The 12,737-nt window shown below is 45.0% G+C and overlaps 1 protein-coding gene across 5 annotated transcripts in view; it reads right to left on the reverse strand.

Moving 5' to 3' along the window:
* The window catches only part of LOC147641044 (Fumarylacetoacetate (FAA) hydrolase family), a 51,925-nt gene that overhangs the window by 6,424 nt on the left and 32,764 nt on the right, over positions 1-12,737 (reverse strand). The window contains exon 7 of one of the 5 annotated variants that reach the window (XM_086817759.1): positions 8,921-8,946. The exons of the other annotated variants lie outside the window; for them this stretch is intronic. Within the exon in view, the coding sequence (XP_086673885.1) occupies positions 8,936-8,946 (11 nt within the window). The 3' untranslated portion in view covers positions 8,921-8,935. Of the gene's footprint in view, positions 1-8,920; positions 8,947-12,737 lie in introns of those variants that run through there. 5 annotated transcript variants of the gene reach the window in all.

Raw genomic sequence — 12,737 nt, forward strand, 5'->3', positions numbered from 1 at the left:
ACCACTCCACAGGATCCATCTCCTGCCCAGTTTCCGAATATGCAGCATGCTTTTGGTGCTAACCCACAGAGTTCTTTCTATGGACAGCCACCTATTCCTCAGCAGAACATGCATCCAGGGTACTTTGGTGGTGGCTCAGTGTTTCAATCCATGACTGGGGGTTATCCTCAGGGAGGCATGGGTATGTATGGGCCTTTTGGAGCCAATTTTCAGCCTGGCATGCAAGGGAATATGTATGGTGGTATGCAGTCCGGTATGCAAGGAAATGTGTTTGGAAGCATGCAACCTGGGATGCAAGGCAATATGTTTGGTGGCATGCAGCCAGGTATGCATAGTGGAATGTATGGAAACATGGCTGGGATGTATGGTATGCCTGGTGTTGGAATGGGAAATGTTGACCCAATGATGGGTATGAATGTTGGGGGCAGCAATCTCACGAAACCACTTCCATATGATAATCTAACGCCTATGGGAAAGGCAAAGGATTACAAGGAAGGGGGAGCTGCAGTGAAGTTTGACACTTTCAGTGGGGCCAAGGATAAATTGAAGGCACTTACCTTTTTACAGCAGTTTGATGCTGCTTTTTCTGGTGGGAATTACACAGAGTCCTCGAAGGTGAGGAAAGCTGCCACTTTTCTCAAGGGCAATGCTTTGCAGTGGTGGTCTACTCTTCTTTTGCAGGGCATAGCACCCACCACATGGGTCCAATTCAAACAGGTTTTCTCTTCCGTATGGCTCACATCTACATTTGAGGTGGATGTTATGACAGCATGGCACAAGCTGGATGCTTCAAAGTGTGATAGTTTGGAAGACTATAACAAGAAGTTTTGGGAAGCTCTACTCCCAGTGACTTCTTATCGTGCCGTGCCATTATCTGAGCAGGTAGAGAAGTATTGTTGTGGGCTGCCCAAGGAGGTACGCGATTACTGTATAAAAACGAGAGTAACGAACATGTCACAGATGATTGAAAATGCTATGACAGCTAATGCGTTACTCACAGGTGGTTCATCTGGGTTTAAAGGCAGTAAGAAATTGAGCAAGAAAGCTGAAAAATTTGGGCATGCTTCGCGTGATGCTAAAGGGACTTCAGAGACAAAGTATAAGAAGTTGCCAATGCCCAAAAGGACTTCTGAGGAAAGACAGGCTTTGAGAGATGCTCAAAAGTGTTTTTACTGTACTGAAGAGGGGCATATGTCATTCAATTGTCCCAAGAGAACGTCCAAGAAGGACCCTGACAATAAAGGAGAGCCCAAGCCAAAGAAACAAAAGCCTTCTGCAGGCTTAGTTCCTGATCTTGTGGGGGAGCAGCTAAGTGGTGAAGCTACAGAGTTGTGCAGGGCATGGGGCAAAGTGAGAGATCAGAATGCTTTGATCTTCTTTGACACAGGTGCTAGAGCCAACTTCATTTCACCGGATTTGGCTGGCCGATTGGGGATTCGCGCAGAGGAGATGGGGCCGTTACATGAGGCAAATATGGCTTGTCCAGGGTATGCAGAACCCGTTACTCCTATTATTGGGAAGCTTCGGCTTCATTTGCAGGGCTATGTGGACAGCGAGGAGTTTTTCATCATGCCTTTGGATGGCTGTGATGTTTTGTTGGGGATGCCATGGTGCCACAGGGTACATGCGGTGGTGGATACTTACAATAGGAAAATTACTCTGACTCATAGAGGGAAAGAGCATGTATTGGATGTAAAACTCAAAGGGGAATCTGTTCCTATTGTATCCGCTTCGGCGATTTCATCAGTAATGAAAAAGCATCTTTCCGCGTACTTGATTTATGTAAAGGATGCACAGGATGATGAGTCTAAGTCTAATTTGTCAATGTTAGATAAGGACAGGGCTGATTTCTTAAGTGGGTTTCAAGACTGTTTTTCCGAGTCATTGCCAGGAGAATTACCTCCTGAGAGGCCAGAAGATCATGCCATAGATCTGATTCCTGGTAGTACTCCACCGAATAGACCGCCGTATCGTGTTAGTGCAGCCCAACAGGAAGAGATTATGAGTCAGGTGCAGGAGCTATTGAATAAGGGGTTGATTCAGCCTAGCTCATCACCCTTTTGCTCACCTGTGCTCTTAGTGCAGAAGAAGGATGGTTCTTGGCGCATGTGTATAGATTACAGGGCGCTGAATAAGAATACCATCAAGAATCGATTCCCCATACCGAGGATCGATGACATCTTGGACCGCTTACAGGGCTCCACAGTTTTTAGTCGTATTGACTTGAAAAGCGGGTATCATCAGATACGCATTAGACCCGAGGATGTCCATAAGACAGCATTCCGAACCACGTTTGGGTTGTATGAGTTCTTGGTTATGCCCTTTGGTTTGACAAATGCGCCTGCCACATTTAACAGAATGATGGACAGGATTTTCCGACCTCATAGAGAGTTTGTGGGCACATTCTTTGATGATATGATTGTGCATTCACAAACTGAGGAAGAGCATAGAAGGCATTTGGCCATTGTGTTTGCAGAACTCAGAAACCATAGGTTGGTGGTTAATGGCAAGAAGAGTGAGTTTTTCTTGCAGGATATACATTTCTTGGGGCATATAGTGTCTGGTCATGGAGTCCGTATGGATCCAGCAAAGGTGGAAGCAATACTTAATTGGCCAGCTTTGAGGACTGTGCATGATGTACGCAGCTTTCTAGGATTGTGTTCCTATTACAGGCGTTACATACGGCACTTTGCTGAAATTGCTTCGCCTCTTCATGCTTTGACGAAGAAAGCAACTCCGTTTAGATGGGCTGATCGGGAAATTACAGCATTCAAAAAGCTCAAAGAAAAGCTTACTTCGGACCCAGTATTGGTGTTACCGGACCTCCGAAAGGCTTTTGTTGTCCAGTGTGATGCATGTGGAAGTAGCATTGGTGCAGTTCTCATGCAAGAGGGACATGTCATAGCCTATGAGAGTAGAGTTTTGCAAGATGCTGAGAAGCATTTACAAGTGTATGAGAAAGAGATGTTGGCTGTAATTCACGCTCTTTCTACATGGAAACACTACTTGCTTGGGGCTGATTTCACTGTACAGACAGATCATCAAACCTTGCGTTACTTCCTCACGCAGACTAAGCTTTCAGAGAAGCATATGCGTTGGGCAAACTTTTTGTCAATGTTTCACTTCCAGATTGTGCATGTGGAAGGCAAAAAGAATGTAGTGGCAGATGCTTTGTCACGCAAGCCACAGGTCTCTGCAGTTTCACTTGCTTATCATCATGAGCTTGATGAAATGAAAGAGCAGTATGCCCATGATGAGGATTTTGAAAGGTTGTATGATCAGATGTCTGACGGTCAGCGGCATGAGCATTACACTCTTAGAGATGGGTTTTTATTGATGCATGGCAGACTGTGTGTTACCAGGCCATTGCGACTCAAGGTTATGATTGAAAGTCATGCTCCACCGTATGCAGGTCATAGAGGTATTGACGCCACGGTCAAAGCAGTGGAGACTTTCTTTTATTGGCCAACCTTGAGAAGAGATGTTGATGCCTTTGTGAGGCAATGCATCGTATGTCAGAAGGTAAAGTTTGACCGTCAGAAGACACCAGGGTTATTACAGCCTTTACCTATTCCGGATAGACCTTGGGATAGCATTGCCATGGATTTTGTATTTGATCTTCCACGGACACAAACGGGAAATGATGGCATCTGGACTATCATATGCAGGTTCAGTAAGCAGGCTCATTTCATTCCCGTGAGGAAGACAATTAAAGTGGATCATATGGTGAAGTTGTTCATGGCGAACATCTTCAAGTATCATGGCTTGCCTACGTCTATCATTAGTGACCGTGATCCACGGATGACGAGTTTGTTTTGGAGAGGGTTGTTTGACAACATGGGTACAACTCTCAAGTTTTCATCGTCATTTCATCCACAGACAGATGGTCAGTCAGAAGAGGCTAACTCTACAGTCTTGGATCTTCTCAAGTGTTATGTGTCAGAGCACAAGCAACAATGGGAAAAGTATCTTCCTTTGGTGGAGTTTGCATATAACAACACTGTACATAGCTCGACAGGCAAGGCGCCTTTTGAGATTGTAGAAGGAGGGAAGAAGGTTCCACCCATTTTGCATACAAAGGATAAGATTTTTGAGGCTGATCAGTATGTGGAGAGCTTGGATGAAGCTTATCGGAGAGTTAAGTTGGCCCTCCAGAAAACTCAGCAGAAGCAAAAGAAAGCCGCAGACCGTCACAGACGTGATTTACAGTTTGCATTGGGTGATTGGGTTCTTTTGCGCTTTGAAAAGGCTAGACTCAAGAAGATGAAGGGTAAAGAGCGCTTATTCCCTAAGTTGAGTATGCGATATTATGGGCCTTTTCAGGTATTGGAAAAGATTGGTGAGGTAACCTATCGTTTGAAGTTACCAGATCACTGGCGGATTCACAATGCTTTTCACGTGAGTCTTCTTAGACCTTTCCGTGGGGATGTGCCTGAGGATGTATCAGATGAGGCTCAGCCGGAAGTTGAGGAACTTGATGAGGTTCTGATTCCAGAGCAGATACTGGCACATAAAGAAAGGAAGGTACGAGGTAAAGTTTCCCGTCGCTATCTTGTGAAGTTCAAGAACTATTCACCGATGGATGCGAAGTGGATGGAGGAAGGTGACTTAACAGATTCACCTCAGGTTTTGCAGCTTTATCTCGATGCCTTTGAGTTAGAGCCGACTCTTATTGTGGCTCATTCAGGTTCAGCAGAGCATGGGTCTGGAGCATTACCTGATGCTCAAGAGGGGGGTAGCACCTCCACTCCCTTGATACAGACAGGCTCAGATGACATCTAGAGGTCGCTTGGTGCAGATTTTATCTCATCCGAAGGTACTGAGGCTGACAGTACATCTGTTTATGGGACTTCTATGATATATGTGTACTAGTCACATGGACATTTTTGTGGATATGTATGGTTCACAGTGGTATACAACTTGGACTATTACTATGCCATTGGTTTGCAGTGAATGATGATACATGTGTATGGCTCAGAGAGATTGGGACGCTGATCTTGCCATATTGTATATTTCACTTTGGATATTTTGATGCATCACCAGAATGCAATCGAGGACGCTTGCCATCTTTCAAGAGGGGGGTATGTCATGGCCCTGTGAAAATGGAGCAGGACAAGTGTGGGCATGGTGGTTGCAGGGTCAGAATATTTTATGATTCACATGGGGGGTGCCCGGACAGTGTTTAAAGATGTGTGGACAACCCTAGGTGTGAAGGGGGAACATTAAAACATTAACTTTTAATGTTTATAAAAGTTGCCCCTAGGCCTTAGTGGCCCTAGGGAACTTATTAAGTTGGGGCCCTAGGGATTAACTTGGGAAGGAGGTTTTCTCTCTCTTCACTCTCTCTCCTCCCTTTTTGGGGAGTCGTGTAGCAAAAGAGGAGCCTCCCTTCATGCGTTGGAGAACAAGCGTGGAAAAGCAAGAGAAGAGAAGGAGGCGACTGCTGAAGATCAGTGTGCTGCTGTTTTTCTGAGAGAACCAGCCGTACAGCACTGTACGGCCAGATTTGGGCTCTCTCTCTCTCTCTCTCTCTCTCCTCTGCTGCTGGCGGCGCACAGAGTTGCTGCTGGAAACTCTGCGCAGAAGCTCCAAACAGGCTGTACAACCTGTTTTCCAGCCCAAACCATACTGTACGACTGCCGTACAGTGTACGGACAGTCAGATACAGTGCATACAGGTGCAGACGGTGCTTTTCTGAGTGCTGGACAGACCTGTGCATGCTGATTCAGGCTGGTACAGAAGTGGACAGCAGGCTGTTTTTGCAAGTACAACGCCTGGCACGCATCCCGAGGCGGTACAATCAAGTACAGTGCTGATTTTCAGATCTGTACTTTCAAGGACAGCATAGGAGTGAGCATCAGGAGGAAGATACAGGCAAGTGCAAGCACATGTGTGAAGCAGGATTGTGGGTTCAAGTGCCTGCAGGCACAGATTGGTGCTGTTGCTTCCTCCAGAGTTGTCTCACGAGCTGAACTTGGTAAGCCTTGACTCTGTTCATCCATCTCTCTTTCTATTGCTTGATGTCTGCTACAGGTATGTGTTATCTGGCTCCTTGTGAGAGGAGGAGTATAGCAGATTGACAAGGGATTAAGACAGGGATTGAACAGCACATGTATGTTGAGCTGAGAAGATGTATCATGCTTATGAGTTATGCCAGATGTATGCCCATGGCTGGCCTGCTTTGTGAACTTGGCTGATCAGAGGGAGGCACAGTGTGTTGCTTGAGGACACAGATCTGTGTGCATAGATCCTCTGTGCTGAGAAGGATTTGTGGGCAGTCAGATTGGACTACAGGTGTAAACTCTTGGCTGGTTTTTATGTTGTACTCAGCCATACATATTATTTTAATGGAATAAAGAAATACCGCAAGGGGCGCCAAGCTTTGGGGCCAACAGGTGTCGTTGTGTATTCAGATTTGGGCACTCTAGCTCCAATCTGTGTTTGGTTTTTCATCTAGACTACAAGTGGACGGGTGATTGCTCCTACCGCACTCTGGTTCTCTATCAGAGGCCGGTTTCACTGTACCTGCTGTACTTGCCTGTGTAACTGCTGTACCTGCTATAGCCGCCTACTGTACATGTACCTGATTGTGTACATGCTGTACCCACTGTAGCTCCCTACTGTACCTGACTGCATACCTGCTGTACAGGCTGAAACCCTCACTGTACCTACAAGAACAAATTGAAACCCTAAAAATGTAACCGGTTGACGGTACTCCCGAAGGTAGGAGAGGCTGTGACATGTGAGGGATTGATCGTAGTTAAAAAAACCTTGGGCTTACCTAAACTGCACTTCGAAATACTTAAGAGAGAGAGAATGGTTTCAATGCAAATGCAATGCAGCTATATTAAATGCAATGGTTACAACTGAGATCTGAAAAGATCTATGATGATGAGGATGACTTTGACTATGCTGACTTCTGAATGCTGTGCTGCTGAATGCTGAACACCAAACCTCCTAGGATCTTGGGCTCAATACCACCACGATGATAGGAATCTGTCCTGGACTGAATGATGACTGAAATGACATGATGCTTATATATGGTAATGAGGCTGCAGTCGGCCAGAAGACTGCCTGTCAGCCTGTTTTGTCTGGACAAAAAATACCAAAATTACTTGCTCATAATGCTGCACTTGGCTCTGTTTGGTGCCCACACCTGCTGGCCATGGGATGCTTCTGCTGACCAGCTACTGGGTTCCCTTTTGGCTGCCGACAGGACTCCCAACCCCATGATGATGATGACCATGCTGTAGCTAGTGCTAAAGATGACGATGTTCCTTATGCTTATGTGATACTGCTGATGTTATGCTCCACATGCTGAGAATTCTCAGCTTAATGCTTATGAATGCCTGGAATGCCATGTCACTTGTACACCAACTGGGTGTGCACTTGACATTCCCCTCTGCTAAATTGTTGCTAGGTGGTACACCTGACAGCCCTTCGACTCCTCTGCTGATTCTCTCCACTGAAACCACTGCCCCACTTTGTCTTCTTTTGCTGCGACTAAGGTCGAATGTAGGAGTTGAATCCTTTGAACCAAAGACTTCTCCATTGCGGGAACTGCATGGCAAATGCTGATAAATTTGCTTGGAAAAACCTGAATCACCACTGACATGTCTGTGGAATTCTTTCACACACCATCTCCATCGTTCATGGAGCACTGAACCTCCTGAGGCGATGTTGGAGCCACTTTTGTCTTCTTATGTGGAAGAGAACCCCCTGCTGATGCTAGTTGAAGCCCAAAACTCCATTTGCTCCTTTGATGATGGATGTCATTCTTTCCCAGAAAACTCATGGGTAAATCATGTATGCCTGGCAGATGCAAGATGCTTAGACTGACTATCTTTACTGGACTGCTACGATGACTTCTATGCTGATGCTACCCTATATGCTATGCAAGAATGCAAATGAATGGGTTACTGATGCATGCCCAAGGGGAAAACCCTAAGTATAGCCTACAAGATCTTGAGAACTGGATTTAACTGAGCGGAAGTGACTGTCGTGATGGCTTTACTGAATGATTAAGGGATGAACATGAACTAAGGCTGGTTACCCTGTAACGCTCTGATACCAATGCGACATGCCAGGGATTGATCGTAGTAAAGCAACCTTAGGCTAAACCAAACTGCACTTAGAAAAACTTAAGAGATAGAGAATGGTTTCAATGCAACTATATTAAATGCAATGGTTACAATTGAGATCTGAAAAGATCTATGATGATGACTTCGACCATGCTGACTTGTGAATGCTGTGCTGCTGAACGCTGAACTCCAACCTCCTGGGATCTTGGGCTGAAGACCACCACGATGATAGAAATCTGACCTGGACTGAATGATGATTGAAATGACATGATGCTTATATATGGTAATGAGGCTGCAGTCAGCCAGAAGACTGCCTGTCGGCCTGTTTTGTTTGGACAAAAAATACCAAAATTACTTGCTCATAATGCTGCGCTTGGCTTTGGTTGGTGCCCACACTTGCTAGCCATGGGATGATGCTGCTGCTGCTGCTGACCTGCTATTGGGTTCCCTTTTGGCTGTGGATAGTAGGCTGAAGTCCAACTGTAGACTATTGATAGGACTCCCAACCCCACATATGCTATAATTATTGATTATACTATACACAATCGCACATGTAGAGGCCATGTAGATTATTTCCAATATTCTATTTTAGAGTGCATTTTTGCCATCATCCATTGAGTTCCATCTTTCAAAGACAACTCCCAACCAATGGGATAACCAAGATGCCTGACTATTCTTTGGGCGGGAGGATTTGACCTGGCCACATAAGCTGATGCCAATCATAATCTTTCAAAGGGAGCAACTTTGATTTTTGAAAATTCACATGTAATCCTGTAGCCAAACCATAGAGGGACAATGCTTTCATGAGAGAGCTTACATCAACCTCTGTATTCTTGGAAAAAAAGAAAGCATCATCAACATACGCCTGCGCCACAAAAAGAAAGAATCATCAGCATAAGTCTGCATTTATAGAGCAAGCTAAGCCATGGGTACGCATGCTAGGAGCTATGTGCACTAATATGAAAACGGATGCATATGGACATTGGATCATCAATTATGATGATATTCTCTTTGGGCATTTCCATGGTCGTATTCCAAGCTCTCCATATTCAACTGCTCTCATTCGAGATTGGCAAGCTATACTGTCATTTACACTGGTCCGGTAGGCCTCCAAATCCGAGAAACTCATTGTTATTGGAGAGTATTCATTGGGGCAGAGTATTTGATCCACCACTTGCTTTGTCTCAACCAAGAAAGGCGTATAATCTCTCTACATTGGGAATTCGTCACATATGCGACATCGTGGATGAAAATGGTTCTGTTTTCACTTTCCCACGTGTAGTCAGAGAATGCAACTTGGGGATGCATTATAGGCATTTCAAAAATAATGCGGCCCTTTCAGCTAGTTCCAATGCTTGAGGAAACACAGAGAACTCAAGATTGGTGTTTTGATAGGCACCTTCCAGGATATACTCCTGTATCTTTTGCCAATTTGTCTGCAATCAAGGCTTACAGGTTACTCTTACCACCTCCATGGATCCAGGATCATGCAAATCGCCTCTGGCATATGTCAAAATCTCTTGCTTGGTGGAAAGCTGCATTGAAAAGAACTTGGAAGAGTGGATTGCCCCTCAAGCAATGATTCTTTCTATGGAGATGTCTGGTTGGGGTATTTCCAGTGGGATCTCTTCTGGTATGAAGGCATATTGCCACTGCTTCTTGTAGGCGGTGCTCTCATCCTACAGAGATAGTGCCTCACCTTCTATGGTATTGTTCGCACTCTCCGGATTTTCTTGATGATTTGTCTCGACATCTTTGGGCTCGCTTTCCGGGGATGCATTTTGGTCGAATGTTCTGGCTTTTTGGTTGCTTTTCTCCTTCCCTACCAGACTATACAGACTTCCTTGACTGGACTAGATTCTGGGCATTGTGAACTATCTACCATGCTCGGAATCAATTGCTCTTCTCTAGAGATTCCGTATGGTTACTTGCTTATTTCCGCGGAGAGTCCTTCTCCAATCCCTCCAAGATTCTCATGAAATTGGGGGCCTTTCTTTCCAGCAATTAGAAGTGTCTTCCCACTGTTTCTGAACTGAGTAGTAATTGTTCCGATTTGGGACAGCTATGAATGTATATTTCTTCTTTCTTTATGAGACAATGGTTTCACTAAATTAAAAAAAAGTGTATATACGTGTGTGTATTTATATGTGTATGTATGTATGTTGGGTATGTGTGTGTGTATAGCCGTTTCGGTTGAGCGTTTTAGTAAGCACTTATCGAGGGGTGAAATGTTTCAATGCTTCCTACCCCCTTTCGAGGTGAAACATTTTGCGGTGATGCTAATTAGAGCACAGTTTCATTCTTCTTTCTCAAGAAGGCATATCATTTTGGGCAAACATGTCGTAGAACCAAGACAAGGATGTGGAGACTTCTGACGAGGACAAGTACAGGAAGGAAGGTACTAATTCAACTCTTGAGTAGCTTGTGAAACCATCACTGGACTCTTCTGGTCTTTTGGCAGTCCAATGGTTTTTCTGCTTTCCAAGGTTTGGGTGATATGGGATATCTCGAGCGGAAAGTAATGAAGCATTAGGTCAGAGAGGAGAAGATCGAATGGCTGGATGTGTGGAGAGGGATCTTTTATTGTTCCACATTGAAGAAAAGCAAGGGGTTTTTCTCAAGGAATGGCAAAGGCTTCTCCACGTTAATGGTATATAATTCATGGTTTGACCTTGTGTATTGGAGGCATTCTTATGGTATGGGACATTAGAACTTGTCACCTACGCAGGCATCTTATATTTGAGGTATTCCAGTGGTATGGGACACTAGAGTATGTCGTATGTGCGGTGAAGAGAATTATGGGTTATTTGCTAGTAATATGGATGGGCTCACTCTGTTTATGATGAGCAGCATACCAGCATCATCGAGTGTTAATTTTCAACAAGGATGCCTGGGTGTTGTTGAGATCTGAGAAGGCCGCAGGTAAGAGATCTTCGGAAAAGGATCTAAAGAAAGGAAAGTAAAAGGTAAGATCACAAGGCGTTATCTTGTGGATGCACAATGGATGGAGGAGGGCAACTTGGCAGATAGTCCTCGTGTGTTGGATCTTTACCTTGAGGCTTTTCAACAAGTTTGATTCAGAGGAGTCGCTAGGTGTTGTTCTTTATGCACACACGAGGTACTGGGCTGACAATACTTTGCCTATGGAACTTCTATGATATCTTTTAGATGGTATCATGTTTTGATCATATTTTGATGGATGCATGTTTGGCTGATCATGTGTTGATCATATGCTGATCATGTGTTGACCATGCTTTGGTCATATTGATGATCATGTTTTGAGCATGTTTCATGTTGGTGAACATGTTTGATGCCTTTGGATGCATATGTACTAATCTGTTTGGTACAAGGATGCATGGATTAGGTATGTTTGCATTATGGATGCAAGCAACATATTCATATGTGCATTATAGTTTGTGGACCCATCTATATGGATATGACAAACATAGATGATGTATGCAGTTGAGTATGTGTTGCATGGAGCAAAATGCTTATTTATATTGTTGACTCTCCTGTAGTGCAACAATATTTTTGTTTGTTTCAGGTCTTCCCAGCTTGAAGACAAGGTGTATCTACTCTTCTAAAGTTTGGAATCGTCGTATTGCCGGTACGATGTGGAGTGAGTCAAGGTTTTTCACGACCTCTGTATACTCCATCATCAATGCGCAATCGAGGACGATTGCCTTCCTTTAAGAGGGAGGTATGTTACAGTTTTATGTTTTCACACATGGCTGAAACCCTAATTCTATGCATGAATGAAACTCTAACCTTGTAGCAAAACCCTAACCCTAGTCGTATTCTACACAAACAGGCAAGAGAGGGTAGGTGGGTTGATGGGATGTTAACGGTCATCTCCTGTCTGTATATTTACACCAAGGCCTTTGTTGTGGGTGTGCCCGCCCGATTTAGGTGTTTTCTCATTTGTCCCCATTCTCCATATTTTTCCCTATTTTTCGTGTGTGCTGGCCAACTGCTGGATTTTCTCACGACTGACTGCTCTGACCTGGCCGACTGCTTCTATGCTGGCCGACTGCTCCAGAGCAGGTCGTGGACAGTTTTTGCTCCTGTCGGTTGTCTTTTCTACAAGCCGACTGGCTGATGGGGGCCATATAAAATGGCCCCTTGGCCCCCCACACATTGTATTCAGTTTTCGGGATTTTTCTCTTGTGTATATAGTAGAGTTATACGCCTTCCGTTTGCTGCGCCGCTGGCCCCCTGCGCCTTCTGTTTGCTGCGCTGCTGCCCCCCACGCCTTCGCTACTGCCGTCTCTGTTCGCCGCCCACTAGTATGGAACTGTAATGGTTCACTATGGGTGCAGCCTCGACGACTGGAGCATGTTATGGTGGGGAGAGACATCATACTTATGACAGAGACACATCAGAGCCCAGAGAGAGGGCTACCTCGAGTAGAGGGATTCTAGTGGGAGTTAGCATACAGTGGGAGTTAGCATACAGGGGGACCACACGCCAGGGTACCTTGAGAGGGTCGGGGGGAGTAGCAGTTCTATTCAGACAGGAGCTACAGGGGAGACTGAGAGTGGTAGCACAGGATCCAGAGGCCAGATACATGTGGATCAGCTTACAGCTCTCACAGGACAGGGTTATATACATAGCTCTATGTTACTTTCCTCCATCAGGGTCCTCCTATGTCATTAC

Source organism: Cibotium barometz, chromosome 2 (assembly GCF_041138505.1).
Source record: "Cibotium barometz isolate CiBa-2024 chromosome 2, ASM4113850v1, whole genome shotgun sequence".
Classification (NCBI taxonomy): Eukaryota; Viridiplantae; Streptophyta; class Polypodiopsida; order Cyatheales; family Cibotiaceae; genus Cibotium; species Cibotium barometz.